Genomic DNA, 21,077 nt, shown 5'->3' on the forward strand with positions numbered 1-21,077 from the left:
AGGATGTTGTGAACTCACGATTTTGAGACTCACTAACATTTTTGTTAAACCAGTCTTCGTTTAAGTCATGTGCCCTTTACAGTTTTCATGAAATAGGACCAAGACTTACCCATTACCCATAAAGATTAAATAGAAAATTACGGCTTATCTTACATTCTACAATTTTTCGCAACACACTATACAGAAGGCTGTATAATGCTTATTTGAAATCTGTTTTGTTTGTAACAGACGTATGTGAAAAATTTGAAATGAACATGAACCTTTATGGGAAGATAATATGATTTAGTAGCCATTGGGATCATATTTGGGGGAGTATAAAGATATGGCAAATTTCCTGAAACATATATTATTTTTTATCAAACTCGCCTTTATGAAAGTAGTAAGCCAAAATCATAGTCACAGATGATCTCAAAATATTATCAACATCGCATATTAAAGTAATTTGTTTCAAGTTTGCTTTGTAAGATTGGACCTAAACAGTTCTTATCCGACAATCTAATTTATAGTTTTTTGGTAGAGAATTTTTTTGATAACTAAATCATGGTGTGCGTTCTACCCGCTGTAAAGGAGATGAAAAAAGAAAGGCATTCTACTGAATTATACAACCAACTGATTTAGGAGCAAGGTGCGGAATTGTGCCTTCATAGGTTTTGTTTGCTAAACTGTATGTAAAGTCTATTTGGCGAAACTAGCTTTACACGACAAGCACAGCCTTCTTAAGTACTTTTTCCTAGATATGTCTGATATTTAATCGATTTAATTATCGTTTCTAAACTTTATAAATTAGCTCAGGTTTAGCTGGGCATTCTTCAGTAAAATATTTCCAGGATATATACGATGTTGAGCAGATTTAATTATCGCTTATGATCTTTAAGAATTAACTCAAGTTTAAAAGGATTTTCTATAGTTTCAAAGCATGTATCCGATACGTAGTCGATCTAATTATTGCCTCTGAACTTTATAAAGCAGCTCAAATTTAGCTACGCTGACATATTCAAAACGTTCAAAATTTGGGAATAACTTTGCTGTAATTGTATATCACTGAATGTGCAATTTGTTTATTGTGATTACTGAACTACGTTAACTCTCTGAGGTTTATGTTTAATCTCAGAATTGTCGTCTAAACTTGTCTTAGCCTATATAAACACCATGGAAAGGAATAAAATACTCGCCAGCTATGGTACCCCCGTTTTTGCATTTGAAAACAAATTATGTACTATCAAGGAATTAGTATCAAAATATACGATGTTCAAAATATGACGGGCATGAATCTATATTTATGCAATAGACAATTGACGTGACGTTAAAATAACTATTGAACTAATTTGGAAATCATGAAATTTATATCAAATTACACAAGATCAGTTTTATTTTAAATGAACTACGAAAAGTAATGTATAAAACATAATATATTTAGCCAAAAAATAATATAAATATATGTTCGTGTTCTCCACGTGGTCAAATTTTAAACGGCGCCACTAATTTACTAATTGTAGTTTACATGATAAATGTCTAACATTGACAATTATGGGGATTATATAAGAGATTTTCCAATAAAATGTTAAAACTTTAAGATTTGTAATACAGTAAATATTATTATGTTTTTTGTATGTAGGCCTACGTATGAATGTAGATGAACGAGAGTGATAGATAGGGTTAAATCCCCTGCAATTTTCCATGTTAGGAATTATGATCAAGAACGCTCTGCAAAACTAGTCAATGGCTAATCATAAAGTTTAGAAACGATCATTAGTATGTCATAATTTAGAAACGATAATTATTATGTCAAAATATTGCACAAATTCAACGTTGCACTCAAGAACACCCCATCCATTGGCAGAACATGGGACAGGCTGTTCTTACACTTGGACACTTCATACCCTCCCCTCCACAGCCATGGGCCAATCTAGGCCAATAGTTTGCAAAACCTGGTCTGTGTCGCACGTGTGATGCACACATACCAGCTACAACCCTAAAAATATATAACACTGGTGCATCAACGATTACGAATAAGAATGAAATAAAAAAACTCTGAACAGTACCTACTGAGAGTCTACTTACACAGAACAGCTAACAGCTGCTCATTGTCAAAAAACATTAAAATTTGCAATTTTGAATCTTCCATTTAGGCCTTTTGGCAGCCATATTGTCAATAATTTTATTAAGAGAACCCGCTTTTCTGAGAAAATTGAATAATGAAACAATAAAAAATGAAAGTATAAATCTTAATATGCATTTATGATGGTAATACGTTCACTATTCACAACAGAATCATCCGTAAAAATATACCAATGGAATTTTACAGTAATTGATGATCGCTCTGTTTAAAAATGGCCGCCTTACCAGAACGAGGCTCTATGCTTAAGGACTTGGTATCCAAATTGATTTTAAAACAATAAAAATATGCAAATATAATCTCAATGGGCATTTATGATGGAAATACGTCCACTATTCCCTACAGAATCATCCGTAGAGCAGCAACTATGGGATTTTATAGTGACTGATGGTCGCCATTTTTAAAAATGGCCGCCACACCAGAACGAGGTTCAACCTGTGGTGGCTCGGTATCCAAATTGATTTGTATTATGATAATCCACATTCCTACCAAATTTCATGCTTTTATCACAAAATGCACAATTGTTATGAAAATTTTGGTTATGCCGCACCACTAAGTGTCTTTTTCTGCTTCCTAAAGCATACTGAGAAACACTGTATTCAGCTCATCAACTCAGCCTGTACATGTGTAGACTGCATTGGTATTGTTGGCAGGTGAATTCTGGTCCGGACCTGAATTCAAATGTAAACAATAACAGTGCATTTTATAGGTAAAGACACTGTGCCCACACAGCTGAAATAGTTGGTGTGTCATCATGTTTGCAGAGTAGAACAAAAACTTTCAATTGACATAGAAAACAAAAATAGTGAAAAAAAATCATCAAAAGTTACAGCTTCTGTTGCTTCAAGCTGCAAGGTTAATGGATTTCATGTAAAGCGTATTTTTTATCCCATGAATGTACCATAACCCTTTCACCGCCATTTTCCTGTATACGGGTTCAGTCAACCAGTTGAAAACAATTGATGTGCACCAATGTCTGGTGATGAAAGGGTTAAAGGTATACTGTCAGCTGTTCCAATTTCGCCACAGTTACCATGGAAAGATAAAATCTAACCAATCACAGATTTTAAGCGGGTGGCCGCTTTTTAAAACAGCGCCCTCACATGGGCATTTTGAATACCAAGGAATGCCCCTTTGACCATGTATGGGCATATTTAGATTACAGGTGACTGTATACCTTTAACGTCTGGTGGTGAAAGGTTTAACAAGAGGACAACTTCCATGCAGAGATGTGTTTTCACCAGTAACAAGACTGAATGGTTCTGTGGCATGTGCCCTCATTCATTGTTTCCAAAGGCCTGTCACCAATTTTCCTTTCATCCTCCTCAATAGGTTGAAGACTTCAAGAAGAGGTCGGAAGAGGATGCGATAATGATGGAATCACTGGAAGATGGCCGCAAGAAGCTGAATAAGGAACTGGAGGCAACCGTGACAAGACTGGAAGAAGTTCAATCTCACAGTGATAAATTGGAAAAGACAAAGAAAAGGTTACAAGGAGAGGTATGTTCTGCATTTATGAGCAACATTTAGATTAAGAACACATGATCTTACATTCCTTGATTTTTAGTAATTTGCTTCTGATGTCACTAATCCTTGTCCGGTTTGTAAAAGTCACATGTGGTGTGCGTGTGGTTTGTCACTCAACCGTGTGTAGGTTGTCATCAATTGCTATGTACCTCTCCTGTGCCTCGTTACGTCATTTAGTCATGTGTGGTTTGTCATTTAATCATGTGTAGGTTGTCATTGATTGTAGTGTATCTCTCCTGTGCCGTGTTACATCATTGATTCATGTGTGGTTTTGTCACTTAATGATGTGTAAGTTTTGACACTAATTCTAATGTGCTTTGGCTCGTTTTTGTGTTTGACGTGTACAATCATTGGTGTAACTTTTGAGTTGTTTGCAATAAGATGTGTATCACTGCCAGCTAGTGTCAAATGATCCACCATTTCTTGTGTGGAGTAATGATGCGTTCACTATTTTCCTGCCAATGCTGAACTTTGACATGTTGTGTTGTCTGGTACAACAGGTTGACGATTTGATCGTGAATCTGGACAGTGAAAAAGCCAGATTCAACAATCTTGAGAAGCGGCAGAGGAAATTCGATCAGCTGTTGAACGAAGAGAAAGCCCAGAAGGAAAAACTGCTTCAAGAGAAAGAATCCGCCGAGAAGGAACTCCGTGATAGAGAAACCAAGGTAGGGTTTGATTTCTGTGCCCTATGCATTCATTCTCAGAGAACGGTCGTAGTACGTGCTACCTGGGTTGATGCTCTGTAAGACCAGGGAAGGACTTATGTAGAATCTTTATTGCGTTACCTGCAGTGTAATCAACTAGAGACTTCTTGCTTTGAGATCACAAACAGTACTTACTCAGTTAGTTTGGCAGCGAATAGGACTATTTTTTTTCTGACAGGGTATTCATAGGACTTGAACTTCACAGAAATGGAAAAGGTTTTTATGTGTCACAGCAGTCGATGTTTCAAAATGCCATGCTGAAGTAGCTTTATGGTGTGTTTCAAATCATTGACCAACGTCACAGAAAGTGCAAGAAAATGAAAAAAGAACTATACAATATTTGAAGTCTTCCATCAAAAGAAACACATCCCCATTTCATAAGAATTGTATATTACAAAGTGCCTGTAGCAAAAGCGATAAACTGGGAACGCTTTCCTTATATTATATATGTATGTATGAAAAGATCTGTGTGAACGGGTCACCGGAAAATCACAATACATGGGAGGCAAAAACTGGCGCCAAAAGCTGAGAAAGAATTTCAGAAAATTGAGAAATGAATGATTCAACGCCATTTTGAAAGAACAGGGTCCGTATGATCCTTGAAAAATCTCTCAAAATTTGCAAACCGCTGGGGAAAGTCCTGGAAAAATCCTTGAAGAATGAAATCAAGCCCTGGAAAGTCCTGGAATATCCACCCATAAGTTTCAGAAATGATAGAATACCAATCATGGTGTCGTGAAAATGATATGTAAAATGATACATACAAATTGTGCATTTTAACAACGATATCTAGGAAATGGTATTTTGGACCTCAGAAAGCCCTTGAAAGCACGTAATGAGGTACCTGTTTTTACTGTCTCATTCTTGATTTCAGATCTTCTCTCTGACAAGAGAGCTTGATGAGATGCAAGATAGCATGACTGAAATGGAACGCAGCTACAAAGCACAGAAAGCAGAACTTGAGGATCTTATGTCTTCCAAAGATGATGTCGGTAAAAATGTGAGTAAAGTGTGTCATGCTGGTTTTCTGGTGAAAAACTTGAGATATTTTCACAGCCTAGAAATATTCTACCTACAAAACAGGTAGGAATTTTTGAAGTCAAAATGAAGACTTTTCCAATACTCTACTGCAGATATTTTCCAGCATGGGAACGTTGCTGTACTACACTGTATACAGCATTATTTGATACACCTACTGCCGTAACCTATGGGAGTTTGACCGTCCAATAACTTTCCGTATTTTGTATAGTACGCGGAGTCCCGAATACGGGAGACGCGCGACGCGCCTGTTTGACCTTTGACCCTAGCGATTATCGGATGTAAATAAACTATTTACGGTGAGTTATAGACATAATAACAACTTCCACCAAAATGTATTCGTAGTATAAGGTTTGAAACATGCTAAACACAAAACTGAGTCTAAATGCAATTGATTTTTATTTTTAAAAACTAATAAAATTGAAAACATTCAGCGAAGTTTGCTCCTACTGCACTGAAAATTAATTGGCTTCGTGCCAACGCAAGGGACTTGTACGGCGCGGAGCAGTAATCGCGCGCGTTTCACTCATATCACGCGTGCCGCAGCCCTCAATTTACCATAGAAATAGTTTATACGGACGATTAATGAAGGGAGATGTATAATAATAGGGTTATACACAAAATACGGCCCTGTATGGACGAGGGCTCAGTGAGTGACGTATTGGACTCGCCTTCGGCTCGTCCAATACGTCACAAACTGAGCCCTCGTCCATACAGGGCCGTATTTTGTGAATAACCCTATACAGCATTATTTGTTACACTTCATGATTCAGAGCATGGGATATTTAGCAGTCTTATAATATATAAGACTGAACTTTTAACTAGACAAGTGTTCCGTTTGTGGCAACAAACCAGAGACCAGATGATTTTTGACAAACGTCTTGAAATCTGCAAATAATTACATGGCAAAATTCATGTGATGTTGTGTATCCATGTCTTAAGGTTCATGAACTTGAGAAGGCCAAGAGAGCATTAGAAACCCAAGTATCTGAAATGAGAACTCAGCTGGAAGAACTAGAAGACGAACTTCAGGCCACCGAGGATGCCAAGCTGAGGTTGGAAGTCAATATGCAAGCCGCCAAGACCAACTATGAGAGAGAACTTCAAAGTAAGGAAGAGCAGAATGAAGAAAAGCGACGCTCCCTCATCAGACAGGTCAGTATTTCAAGCTGCAGTAACAGTGATTATGATTGGCTCTGTGATCTTTAGACTGAGTAACATTCATCTTGATTGGCTGTTTGTTTCCCAAGTTGCTTATGCATACTGGATCAAACCAGAAATGTAGACAAATTTTTTTCAGAGTTGTATTATTGCGCATTTTCACATTCTTTCGCATAAATCTTGTATTGGTTTTCAAAGTTTTGTACTGAGGAGAGAACAAGCACAGACTTCTTACATTCAAGTTATGAGACTACTGTGATTAACGTAAAACTAAATGATTGAACTGTCCAAAGAGACAGAATGATTCATTCGGAGTCTGTATGTGTTTCATTCAGCTTCGCGAATTTGAAGCCGAGCTGGAAGATGAAAGAAAGCAACGTGCGGCCGCTGTCAGCGCTAAGAAGAAGCTTGAAGCTGATCTGCAAGATGCATTGAGTCAGCTTGAGATGGCTAACAAAGTGAAGGAAGATAGTGTTAAACAACTGAGAAAACTACAGGTATGTGCTGGACTCCTAGATCAAAGTGATTGCTTGACATCCATCATTATCTTGCTACTTTTGTACAGTCAATTGCAGTGAAAGCTCAACCAGCTTGACTGGGCAAAGAATTACACGTCTGAAAGAGTGTACACTTAAAAGAGTTTGTAAGTTTTGATGTACAATGCTCTGGACATAGTAACAGCAAAAGCTTGCATTTCATCAGGGTAAAAAATGTCCGTTAAATTGGTCTATTTCTTATTGAAACTGGTGTGTGATTGGTGTATTTCATACTGGAACTGGTATGTGATTGGTCTATGTTATACTGGAACTAGTGTGTGATTGGTCTATGTTATACTGGAACTAGTGTGTGATTGGTCTATGTTATGCTGGAACTAGTGTGTGATTGGTCTATGTTATACTGGAACTAGTGTGTGATTGGTCTATGTTATACTGGAACTAGTGTGTGATTGGTCTATGTTACACTGGAACTAGTGTGTGATTGGTCTATGTTATACTGGAACTAGTGTGTGATTGGTGTATTTCATACTGGAACTGGTGTGTGATTGGTCTATGTTATACTGGAACTACCGGTAGTGTGTGATTGGTGTATTTCTTACTGAAACTGCTTTGCAGGTAGACAGTATGCCAAATGCATAAATGACACTATGTAACTACTGTACTCAGTGAGACTCTATGGAACAATATCAATAATTTGGTGTCTCTCGAGGATGTTTCTACGGTAGTACCTGTGTGTTTAATCTTTCGTCTCCTCAATGAATCTTAAAAGATTTATCCACTGCCATCGACTCCAATGTAGAAATGTAGCTAATAGACTGTTCTTTTCCACCCAATGTCAGGCTCAAATGAAGGATTGTCTGCATGATATGGAAGAAGCTAGAATCGGCCGAGACGAAATGGCTCACCTGGCCAAGGAGAACGAAAGGAAAAACAAAAGTCTAGAAGCCGAGGTCTATCAACTACAAGAGGAGTTGGCCGCGGCTCAGAGGGCCTGCAAACACGCACAGGCAGAACGCGATGAGTTAGCTGAAGAGATCAGCGGTAGCGCGGCTAATAGAACAGCTTTAGCCGATGAAAAGAGACGCCTAGAGCAGAGAATACAGGCCCTGGAGGAAGAGCTAGAAGACGAACAGACAAACGTCGAAATCTTGGCTGACAAAGAAAGGAAGATGATTGCTCAGGTAAAGAAATCAACACAGTGTATTGCCCAACAAATGGCAAACTCAAATTATTGGTGATGTTATTTGGCTGTGAAACGTACCTGACGTGTTGAGCTATGTTCCTTTAATATCATCGTGTAAATATAAAATCTCTCTTTCTGGCCACTGTCTCTCAAACTAAAAGTTGACATTGACACAGTGTGCTGGTTAACATGACTGTTGCACCCTAGCCAGGACCAGGACCGTCAAACGACACATCTCTGATGTTGTACAAAGGTTCTGTTCTGAAAATGGAAAATTGAAGCTCGTTTACCTGCAAACTTGCCATGTTGAGTTGTGTTGCTTTTAAATTGAACATACCGTATGAAAACAGTCAGTGTTATCATACATTAAATTTTGATGTGTTTCACATGACAGCATGAGCAAAAATACCAGCATATGCCGAAGATGATTTACTCAAGATATTTGTAGTGTGTAAATGTAAATTCTGTCGAAAAAGTATTTCTGAAAGATAATCCTCTATATTTGATAGATCGATAATATGACGGCAGAGCTTTCTGCTGAGAGATCAGCCTCTCAGCGTCTTGAGAATTCCAGATCACAACTTGAACGTCAGAACAAGGAGCTGAAGGCAAAACTGCAGGAGTTAGAAGGCATCGCCAAGAGTCGTAGTAAAGCTACAATTGCTCAACTGGAGAGCAAGCTTGCCAATCTTGAAGACCAACTAGAAGTGGAAACAAAGTAGGTGAAACTGGCATTGCACGGCTTTGCCAACCGGCAATGCTAGTATGATGTATCCTATCTACACACAGCATGATATATCTCAGAAAACATTTTTATTCTGTCGCTCTGCCCACTTTGTTGTTGTAAGCCTAAAGTTCTGCAGTGAATTTCTGTGAAATTATAGTTTTGTATTTTCTCCCAGATATCTGGAATCTTTCTGGTGTTCAGTTTGTGTACCGCAACAAATTTTGAAATCATTCCTGTAGGTTTTTCCCAGAATAATGCTGTTCACGGTCAGTTATCAACATCTGACACAGTTCCTTTCTTCATAGAAGTGAGTTTTTCCAAAACGGCTGACATTTTCAAAATGATATCTTTGCAGGGAACGTCAGGCAGCCAGCAAAGCTGCAAGACGAATGGAAAAGAAACTGAAAGAAATGATCATCCAGGTTGAAGATGAACGCAGACATGCTGACCAATACAAGGAACAGGTACCTTTGTGAAAAATCTGACTTTGGAAAAAATAGCAATCACAGGGTTGTTACTAAATGTGGCTGCATGTGTGTGACAATGTGACATTGCTTCTAGAAATTCAGACAAATTTAGTCTTAGCCATAACTGTGTCCTTTCTAGTGTTCATCATAATATTGGCAGTTGCCTGAGAGGTAATTTTTTGCAGTCCCTGCATGCGTACTTTCCAAAAATGTAATCTAAATTTGCAGGCAAATGTGTAACTGTGCATATTAATTAGAGAACATTGATGTCATTTGCGAACAGCTCTATTCTACTATGGAGACTTCATAGAACATGTATATGGAACAAGTAACATGATAAAATGTGTCCATAGAAATAAAATAAGCTGCCATGTTGTTGTGGAAATGAGCAGGGAAAGGTTTGACTAAAAATCATGTAACATTAGCTTTGCAACTTTGAAAATAGTTCCCATTGGTACTGTTTCTGTGCACTGGTGTTGTAGTTCTATCATATTTTGTTTGATTTTGCAGGTCGACAAAGTAAATTCAAGAGTGAAGGCACTGAAGAGACAACTGGATGAAGCGGAGGAAGAAGTGACCCGGGCTAACGCCGGGAAGCGTAAACTACAGCGTGAATTAGATGATCAAATGGAAGCTAACGAAACACAGACACGAGAAATTAACCAACTCAAGAACAAATTGAGGTTTATATACACCTTCCATTTGCTCTTGGGAATTCTCTTGTGTCTGCAAAAAAATAAAATGAGAGTGGGAGGGGGTTTCCCTGACATCATACCATCACATAATGTTTTAACATCATAACTTAAGTGCATGTTTCATTCATCATCGTCAGAAAAGCCAAAGAAAATGCACGACAGGAGAATGTAACCGTAGAGTAAAATTAGGGTTAGGGATTTCCAACTCTGCACCAGTGAACAGTAATGGATGAATGATGGCACACTTTGACAGAGTCGTCATGCCTGGCTTCTGTTAGGCAGGATATCATATCATAAGGACTGAAGAACTAACAGAATGTTCTCTGCTTGTGTGTGAGACCCTTCCAACTGCAGCAAAAACCCCGAAATGTAGTTAGTTGCAAATGCTAAAACCTAACCTCTGCTATTGTAGCTGTTAGCAATACTGTCTCTCACCATCTTGTAACCTCAACTTTTTGAAAGTTTAGAGTTTGATAGTGATAGTTAACAAAAAGAGTTGCTATTGCTCACTGTTCTAACCCTTCATTACCTGCTAACCAACCACCTGCCATTGCATTGCTGTCGAATAACATCACATCACAGCTCTGTTATGTTTTCATGTCACTCACATCTTACCTGTCCTATATCCAGCAATACCCCGGGCTTTGGTAACCCCAAATACCCTACGCCTCACTTGGTTTTCACACCGATGCTGCTAAGGGTGATTTTACGCTATTGCAACCCTGCTGTCAGTTGACTTCTGTGGCTGTGCAACCGTGCCGACGGTCGACTGATGCTGCTACTATTCTGGGCTTGGTTGAATTTTGCTGTCAACTCCAATGCTGGCTTTTTTCCTGTGGTGTCTGCTATTTACCTTTGACCTGCATTTGTTTGTTTGTTTGTTTGTTGTTAACTCTCACTGACATTTTGTATTGGTTCTCGTGAACTTATGACATGGTACCATGCCGCGACTGCCGTGTAGTTCATGGCAGGCAGACGTCAGGGATGTGATTGAAAAGTCTGCCCAAAAATATGAATACGAATGAGAGCAAAACGACTAAATGATTTTGAACCATACTCGGTCATATTTCCAAACAATTTCGTTAAAAGCAAACTTTGATCAGAATGACAGTGCTTGTGAAAAATAAGGTGTACAAAGCGAAGTTTGTAGATAATGCCAGTTGCTGTGATCACCAGTAGTTGCACAGATTAAGCTAACTGTTATACAGCGAAGTCCAAAACATGTCCCCTTAGACAGGATGAAAGAATGATGATCAATCTAGCATTTAAACGCCAATCAAGCCAGAAACATGTTATTGAAATTTCACTTCAGCTTTGATGAAAATACTGAGTTCAAGTCCAAAACTTTGATCAGTAATATGTTTGTAGTACACACACTGAAAGAGGTTCCAGTGGTTCCACTACTGCATTATATGTATGTGCATTTCAGAAACACACGGAACTCATGATTGCCCCTTCATTTCATAATTTGAAAGGTAAAATATTCTATTCTGGCTCGTAAACTTGAATCTCACACTTGCACCTTGAAATTTATTTAGCATCAGAGTGAGATGCACCTCATTGCAGTTCAAGCTATACTGTATCTGCTGTGAAGAATACTGCCATCACATGAAGTGTGACAATCAAAATGACTCCTTTTGTTTTTTGCTTATTCGGCTTTGTTAGCAAGCAGCTTGTCTGATCTCAGCAACTGAATTTCAGCCTGACCGTGAACTTGTGTTTCAGTGTAACGTTAAGTCAGTGACCATTGACATCGGTAATCCAAGCTAGGGTGAAATATTTTTAATTTCTGTGGATACACTCCAGTTAGTTTCCACACAAGACTGTCATGAAATATGTATTGGAACAACTTGTACTGTCATCTTAGTGACGGTTCCTTCGCACACTACAGTTTGCTTGGTTATTTTTTCCTCCTAAAATAGTCATCCAGGTTACATGGTGTGTGCTAAACACTCCCGCATACACTGTATTGATCCCAAAGAATTCACAGTGTCCTGAACACCATGTGTACCAAGCACACAGCGCCCTCAACATCTACTGTACATCTACTTTGACATTGTCCACACTGTGTACCAATAATTAGTGCTATAGTGCCCTCACAACACCCATTACAAACCTACAATGACGTTGTCCACTTTATGTACCCATAGTCAGTTGAACACAGCACTTCACCAGTGTTTCCGTTAACGCAAAATCCTGCGTATTTTACGCAAAATTGTTCTGAAATACACAAAAAAAAATCACGACTGGGTAAACTAATACGCATTGAGAAATGCCGCCCCATGACACGGATGTACTTGGCCCGCACTATTGCCTGAACGTGGTTCAATGCAGGACAAAAATAGAACATTTTTATCTGCTTTCAAGTGACATTTATCATGATATTGCAACATTTTAGAATTTAGTGGACCGCAACTCTTTATGCAACATTGTATTTCATCATCACAAAGCGTCATGTCAATCAGTTCTGTACAGACAATGACACTACAGATGCAAAGAAATCGAGAATCGATCGAGTCTGCGTTGTTGGTAACACAATACAGTTAATGGTCATTACGTTGCATGTTATTTGGAAAGTGTTTATGGATGACGATTTAGACTTTATTGGGTTGCATTCTTCAGGTCCAGCAGGACTTTTACCAGTATCTGCTTTTTGTTGGCCCTTTGAAAACACTACTTTTGTGTTCAGAAAGTATTTTCTTAGAACATGAAGTCATTAGGCTGCTCAACGATTGTATACGAGACATGCATCACGGCATTGAAAGTATTCAGCTACATGTACCTTGAAGCCCCCCAGGCTATTGTTTTTTGTTAATAGAGCATGCGCATTAAAGGAAACCCCCAAGTTCTACAGGAAAGACTGCCCAACTCAATTTAGATACCGATTCCTACCGTACGCATTTTTGATACATTTTACGCAAATAAAAATCCAGTTGCGTAAAATCATACGCAAGTTTTGAAATTGTAATGGAAATGCTGACTTCACACCCACCCAGACGAGGGCCATGCTGTATAACCTGTGGTTTGGCTGACAGAACACAGCGCCCTCATCACCCATTGTGCACCTACCTAGGCTCCGTCCATACTGTGTTCAGAGAGTTTATCCAACAAAGTACACTCAGAAACTTCAACACCCATCTATACCTACCTAGACTTCTTCCACAACTTGTACCCTTGAGTCCGTCAGAGGACAAAGCGCCCTCAACACCCATTACCCAGCATAAGTCCGACTTCCATGCACAGCGCCCTCTATATTAATTACAAACCTACACAGACATAGTCTGCTTCATACAACATTTGTTTTCCAATGTACCAAATCAATGATGTTACAACCACAGATACCAAGCAGCATGTACAAAGATATAAGGATAGCCATGAAATGTTTTGGTGGTTCCCAAATCATTTTACCCAAACCAGTCCACCAAGCACAACAATCCTATATATATCAGGATATACAGCAGAGCTGTAATGGCAGTGGCCAATAATTCTGCCCATGATTGCCAGTCCTTTGAAATGTAGAGACTGCACTTAACCGTTTCCTCACTTCTCTTTCTCATAGGCGAGGTGACACTACAAGCCGCAGCAGTAGAGCGTATTCACGCCGACAAGCCGATAAGGACGCCAGCAGCGTATCAGACAGCCCGGACGCATCATTAGCTGACGGTGAAGACGATTAAACCGTGCGAGACAAGTCCTAGGGAAAATAATCTACACAAAATTTATAGCATTTTATAAGAGTATACTATTGAAAATGAGTTATTAATATTTCTCAAACTGTAAAAAAATCAAAGAGTGCGTAATCATAGTCCAAGCGGCAGTTAATGATTCTTTTTTATTTGAAAGCACAAATAAGCTTTAGTGTAAACCTTTTCTGATTTCTTCGTGATTGTCAGATTTGATTTGCAATCGGAGAGCTTGGAATTCGGCAAACCTTAGTGGTGGTTTAACTTGAATAAGACTATCAGGAAAGGAAAGTGACAGAATACCAACCTTTCCTACCCTATTTCTCTTCCATAATGGAACGTCCTGCAGAGTCCTGACTTATGGGATCATTCCATAGTACCTACAGTTTTAGGGGAGTGTGTTGAAGTATAAACTAGATAGATAGTTGGTGTTACTCTCTCGTGGTACAAACTGTTGGTTTTTTTATACTGTTTTCTATCATGATTTGTGAGCTTGAAGTGGTAGATATACACAATGTTTTTTGCTCTGTGACTTTGAAAAAAAGACAACTTTGAACAAGCAACTTTGCCAAAAAAAGTGTTAGATGTAGTAGTTTACATCTAGAACTTAAAAAACAACTGGTGAATGAATGCGTAATCACGTTAACAATATGGTACATAATTACATTGCACACCGGATAAACAAGAAATGGTTCTGTGTCATCGGGTATGAGGATATTTTAGTTTTGTGAAAAGATTTCCAGTTGTTTGTGTCATGTATGCAGGGTGTGGTTTTGAGGCTTTTATTCTCTCACTTTCCTTTCCCAATCTGCTCGGCCATGTTCCGTCTTGAGAATAGAATTGAACGAGGCACCACCTGTCCATTATCGCCAGTCGATGAACAGGGTCTGAGCAGAATGGCTGAGTATTGTAAGGACATTAGAGTGTAGGTATAGGTATTTTATTTAGTTTGCTAACAACCCCTGAAAAAAAAAAATTGCATTTACAGACGTGAAACAGAAACGGTATCAAAGAGAGCACATCAAAAACTCGCCCCTCCCTTGTGTAGTTTGTTTAAGCTAATTTACCAAACTTAAGAAATCTTACGGAGAATCTTTGAGAGATGGTGTTTACTTATTGGTGCCACATATATTATTATGCATAATGCATGCTAGATCTAGTGTAAATCTTCTAAATAATCATTTTACAATGTATTTCTTATTTTGCCTCAGCTATATTATATTTAGGCACAATAAAAAAAATGATTTGTTTCAAAACAAGCTGAAGAAATCAAAATTCGCAAGTTTTGGTATTTTATATATTTTTGGAGAAGTGTCAGATATGAATGTAGAGACCACGTATATACGTTTTACAGACTGCGTAGAAGAAGTGATGGAAAGGTGTCAAATTGGGATCAAAGGAAAATGAGCAAGTCTTGATGCAGACTAAAAAAATTGTGGATTTTACTTTAGATGACTATTGATACGGATATCCGGCATACCTTTCCCGCAAAACTGCTTTTCCGACACTGCAGCAGGCAGAGTCCCTGTGGCTTGCACCATTGGGACTTTTTCAAACAGACACAGTGCATGACAGATAGGAATCCCTTTGAAAGAAGCTAAAAAAAAAGCTTCTTGTAACATGGACTTAACCCAGCATCTTTAGGAGAGATTATGGTACATTCCATTGAGAGTGAAAACACGGAAGAAGGCCTAGTTGCCTTATTAAGCTGGGAGGGAGTTAGTTGATTTTCTCTTTTTTATGCAACCAGACAGGTTTGTAGCAGATTACTAGCATGTAAAGTTTTTACAAGGTTTCCACAGTTCTTCATTAACATTTTTTTCATAAAAATTGCTTCATTAAAAAAAGCTGAGAGTCGTTGAATTAGACAATATTAGTGCGATATACACGTGATTTGGGATGTTGGGTTCGGCAAGTGATGGTAAACTACATGCAATCACATACAAATGTTTAAAAATCAAATGATATTTACTGATGAGATTATTTGTGGCTGTTAGTTAAGAGACAGTTGAGGGTGTTTAGGGCTCATTAAGAGACTGGCGTTTGAAGACTTTGATAGTGTTCAGATTTTGAAATATCTACCTGCATTAGATAAAAAAATTGATAGTCGTTTTTTTTTCTCCATAGCTTGCCCGATACCTTTTAGGTATTACAGACAGGTTGGAGCTTTTTCGATACCTGTGAATATTTTAGAATGACTTGTGTAGCCACAGGGATGTGAATTTCATCTCTGAAACGACATCCATTTGCAAGCTTTTAGTGTTGAACTTGAAAGATCATGTTACTTTCTCCCGCATGACATCAGAGGAGAACAGATTTGTCAATTTCATGACATGAATATTTCATTGTCTCTAATGCCTCACCACACAATATAGTTAACTTTTGAACTGTTGAAACTGAGCAAGACCTGCGAGGCCTCAAAAAACAAAATAAATTGATCAATAGGTGATTATTTAGCCAGCATGCATGTCAACTGGTATATATCTTGATATTTTGCAGCGTATAAAACATATTGCCTGTATTTACAGTAGTACACTTATTGCGTAGAATATGAAAAATTTCTTTGGTGTTTTTTTTTAGTAAAGTTAGGTGGTTTAACCGTATAAAAAGGCTACTTCGAAACCCAGCATATTGTATACAGTCTTTATGTTATGTCTGTGATAAAACTGCATTAAATTTCCATATAAAACTCAAAGTCAGATTTGCATCTTGTCACTTTCTTGTGCGATTGTGGTGTTAGCAGTGTGTTTTGTGCTAAGTCCCTGGTTTGAAATGCTTCACAATGGCCAGTGCCTGTAACATGTTAAATTTTCTAATTGCACAGTAGAGCTAACTATGGAAATCGGGGTTGTACGAGCGTGGAAATTCCTTGAATCGTTAATTAGCCTCCTGGAAAGTCCTAGAAAAATTCAACTGGGTCTTGGAAAAGTGATAAACCATCCACAATTTTCACCATTACAAAACCGTCAAGATAGCATAATACCTGATAAAGTGAGAGCAGAGGTCCTTCGGCAATACAGTGTATTCTTATGGCAGGAGAACTGTTTCAGTATGGCTCATACTTACAGAGCCCCCAATAAACACAGACATCATCAATAGTCAGCATAGAAAACTGCTATCTATGCCTATAAAAATGGCAAAAATTGGCCGAAAAATACAAAATTGCAGATTTCATCATTATTTTAATGCATTATAAATAAGATAACCCCTACAAACCTGTGTACCAAATATCAAAGCTATCAGATCAGCATATTGGGGGGGACAAATTTGTTGATCAAAAGTGGCAAAAATTGCCCCAAAATTACAAAACTGCAGATTTCATCATAATTTTGATATATCAACTTCAGTTCATCACTACAAACCTGTATACCAAATATCAAAGCTGTCAGACATTCGGTTTTGATGAAATAATTTTTTTGACCAAAAATGACAAAAAAATTCCCGAAAGATACAAATTTGCATATTTCATCACAATGTGAACAAATCCAACTTAGGTCATCCCCAGGGACCTGTACACCAAATATCAAAGGTGTCAGCGGTTATGAAGAAGATTTTTTACCAAAAACGCCTTTTTTGAGCTAATTTGCATATCTTCAACGATATCAAAAAACAAATAAAAAAGACTTTCTCATAATCATATTTTGCATCTGCACAAATATCAAAATATCAAATCTGTAAGTACTGTGGTTCTCAAGATATTTGAGTGGACAGACATCCTCACACACGGACATACATACAGACGGACGACGACGGACGGATACCAATCCCAATAGCTTCTATAGACTGTAGTCTATTGTAGCTAAAAACTACCTGTAAAGTGATATGTGATAAACCTCAACCATAGTTTTTGTCTGTGCAACAAATGCAAGAATTAAACCTGTCGCCAGTCAGTAGCTACCGAGTGCAGACCCAATGGGCTATAATGAAACGGGAATTTGGCCAAACCGCTCGTTGAGTCTGCACGTCGCTCCTTGCCTAACCAGTGATAAGGTTTGATTTCGAAATAGAGAGGAGATCAAAAAACATTCTGTTAATGCGAACGCTTTATCCAGGGTCATTTGCATTGACCGATTCATAAAATGTATGCCAATGATAATCATATACGATCGGGAATGTTCGGATGTTAAGAAGTCACGGTCTCTACATACTGGGTGCCGAATTCTCCTTTCGGAAACATAAGTATAATTTATCTTCAAAGTATTCATAAAGGAAAAAATAATAATTAGACATGTTTGAAACAGTCACCAGTTCCCAAAAACATGCAAATTAGTGTGATCAACTTGGTGAATGAGTCGTGCTGATATAGATGTATGTTAAGTTAACAGTATTTAGAGCACAAATTTTGTATTAGGCCTATAAAAAGCTTCTACTTTCATCCTACTGGCTAGCTAGTTTGGGAAGCAGAATTAGAAAGATTGAAAATACCTTGAACACGATATACAACATAGAGAAAGTCTGCAATCTTGATCTAAATCAATAATTCCAAAGATCATCTTCCGGGTGGCAGGCGGTCTTTCGGAGGCCACAAGAGTTACAGTGTAGTAGGGGTTTCTTTAGTTTGTATTTGTCTTTATTCTATCATTTTGATGTATTCAAGGGCTTACTCTCGGATTTTACTGTATTTGTGAGCAAGAGGGAAACTATCACTAAAAATTTCTTACAGAAGACGATTCAATCCATGTGTCGACTGGAGGATCACAAATATCAGGAGGATCACAAATATCACTTGAAGGACACTGTTGTCACGTTACTTAAAGCCCCACTAACCTCCAACTCTTGAAATTTGTTTGACCTGTTTTTCTCTGAATTCTACGCTCTGACAGGTAATTGGCTTTTACTGCGATTAGGAAACCATTCCTTTGTGAAACATTTCACAAGTAAATTCAAATCTTAACGGTCAAATTAACGGGCGAGGCTTATGGCTTTCCTCTAGGCCTTTGCCCATAAATATACGTTAATGGTCAGCGCGGAGTCTGTTATTTCAATTACATTATTAACGAACCCCGAAAAACCGTCAAAATTCACGAAAATTTCCCGTGCGAACGACAACGGGGCCCCAGAACCTGTCAGTGAGTAGTGCGCGCTCTGCAAAAAAATTGCAAATCCCGAGATTTGTTTGAAAAAAGGCGTCTAAACTTGGCCCACAAATGCTCCATTTTATTTTGTGGTTGATTATGATCTTTGTACAAATCACCATTTTCGTTTTAGACGTAAAGTTACTATATTCACGGGCATGAAAACAAACCATTACTGTGTATTTGTGGGCAGTCACGTGGTTCAGCTCGACCAATTAAAACGCATGGACAGGGCATGGTAATATAATTTAGCTTGAAAGTAAAATCATAAAAATAATGCTAAAAGATACATCGAATGAAATACTAGATCAAGATGTTATTTGATCCCGACTCGTAATACTCTTTCGATAGTGATCAATTATGATCGTCTGTGAATAATAGCTGTAACTTTTGAAAACATTTCATCATTACATTTTCTTCAAGCATGATCATATAACTAGTATTACGTCACAGACAGAGGGTATTGCTGATAAAATGCATGTTATTTTCGAAAGAAGAATTCTAGTCCTGACAAGAACTATTTTTTCACCATTATTGTGGGATTTGAATCAGAAATTGTGTGTTTTAAGAAAAGAAAATATAAGGAAAATACATCTAATAGAGCTTTAAGAATCCATTTGTCGCCACTCTATCATTTTTCCCTTACCTGCTTTTTATTCTCATCGATGTAGATGTCGCAGTATATAAATCGATCATTATCGTGTACATCTAGCAACATTTTACTTGTCCTCCTCTCATTCCAGCAAGAAAGGGTCGACAAGCGTCTCATATAAGAAAACTTTATGAAACTATGAGATCATATAATTACAACTGCATAATTAGAACATAAACAGTCTTCCTCCCATTTTATTTTCGACTCATCATAATCGAAGAGCTTAAAAAAATTCAAATTATTAATCTATTCAAAAGATTAAACGAAAAATCGTCATCTGGCGCCATCATGTTTAACTTGACAACTAACAAGACCAGTACATGGTATGCACAACTGTTGAGAGTGATCAATCAGTTTGGTATTTCTCGGCTAGAGTTATGACAATTATGCAGATGTATGAAGAAGTTCAGCGTTGATGTTGAACACTGCAGAAGAAAGATAAACGCGTTTTCAAGGCATCGATCCCCCGTTCTTCTTTTCCATTTGCCATGCGTAGGCAGAAATAACATCGCGAGATACGGTTTTATAACAGTCGGTTGATATGAAACAAATTTAACAGGGAGGTTTTTTCTGTATTTCAAATGTTTTATTGATAACATTTTCTTTACAAACAGTAACTTAAGTTAAAATGAAGTACAGTGCTTACTTGTCAGTAGTAAAGAAAGCGTGGACAACTGGGATGAAGTAAGAATTTTACACCCCATTTTATTCATTTATCTACATGAAGTGAAGGAAAAATTAACCATCCATGTAACTAAAGTATAACCCTGACCTATATACGAACTCACGCACGCGCAACGAACTCACGCGCGCAGTGCATTGTCCTGAACTAAGCGGGGAAATTCCCTGCTGAGTCATTCACATTCCAAATGGAACTTGCGCAATACAGTAGCTATGACTCACCCCCACTGAGCAAAACAGACGACATTCTATTCTCTCTCTCATTTGTTAGATAGATTCTGACTGAGCCGTACCGGAGCCGTACAGGAGCTCTTACAAAGACCCGTATCGGAGCTGATTCTCGTTTCTGGATGTGAATTTTATCTGCTGGCTGTTCCCTTTTCACTATGTTGGAGTCGTCGTAACGAGATTTTCCCCCTACCGGAACCATAGGGATGTTGCGCAATACCCCTATCGGGACGTCAGCAGGACTTTCCAGTAGGGAATTTCGCAATACCGCTTTCGCAATACCGGGCTTCGAATGTTGCTTAGTAACTTGTGATGTCATGTTCAATGTCTGTCATTCTACAGTTTTCAGAAAAATTTTCTGTGGAATTTTTTCTGAACCTAACTTTCATATCCATTCAATCCATAATATCGTAGATATCGCTCCAGCGGCGGACTAAATCCTTCTTGTTTTTGTATTTCTAGCGCCTGATGAAATATGTTCTGAATAAGTTCTGACCCCGGAGCCTCTGTTGTTGCACCTTTTTCTTGTATTTGTGTAAGCAGCTGTTTATATTGAACGTAATAATGTTTATATTTCTCTCTTCTTTTTGATACTCCCGTTTTTCCTTGTATTACATCAATAACGACGCCAGGTATAGGA

At 38.1% G+C, this 21,077-nt stretch overlaps 1 protein-coding gene across 4 annotated transcripts in view; it reads left to right on the forward strand.

Annotated features, from left to right (window-relative positions):
• Nucleotides 1-16,496, forward strand: part of LOC139151490 (myosin-10-like) — a 76,608-nt gene extending 60,112 nt beyond the window's left edge. For all 4 annotated transcript variants that reach the window (XM_070724324.1, XM_070724323.1, XM_070724322.1 and 1 more), the window contains 10 exons: nucleotides 3,449-3,616; nucleotides 4,144-4,311; nucleotides 5,225-5,350; nucleotides 6,331-6,543; nucleotides 6,885-7,046; nucleotides 7,886-8,227; nucleotides 8,739-8,947; nucleotides 9,312-9,420; nucleotides 9,934-10,106; nucleotides 13,678-16,496. In XM_070724324.1, the coding sequence (XP_070580425.1) occupies nucleotides 3,449-3,616; nucleotides 4,144-4,311; nucleotides 5,225-5,350; nucleotides 6,331-6,543; nucleotides 6,885-7,046; nucleotides 7,886-8,227; nucleotides 8,739-8,947; nucleotides 9,312-9,420; nucleotides 9,934-10,106; nucleotides 13,678-13,795 (1,788 nt within the window). In that variant the 3' untranslated portion in view covers nucleotides 13,796-16,496. The remainder of the gene's footprint in view (nucleotides 1-3,448; nucleotides 3,617-4,143; nucleotides 4,312-5,224; nucleotides 5,351-6,330; nucleotides 6,544-6,884; nucleotides 7,047-7,885; nucleotides 8,228-8,738; nucleotides 8,948-9,311; nucleotides 9,421-9,933; nucleotides 10,107-13,677) is intronic.
• Nucleotides 16,497-21,077: the final 4,581 nt, after the last annotated feature.

This window comes from Ptychodera flava, chromosome 15 (assembly GCF_041260155.1).
Source record: "Ptychodera flava strain L36383 chromosome 15, AS_Pfla_20210202, whole genome shotgun sequence".
Lineage (NCBI taxonomy): Eukaryota > Metazoa > Hemichordata > Enteropneusta > Ptychoderidae > Ptychodera > Ptychodera flava.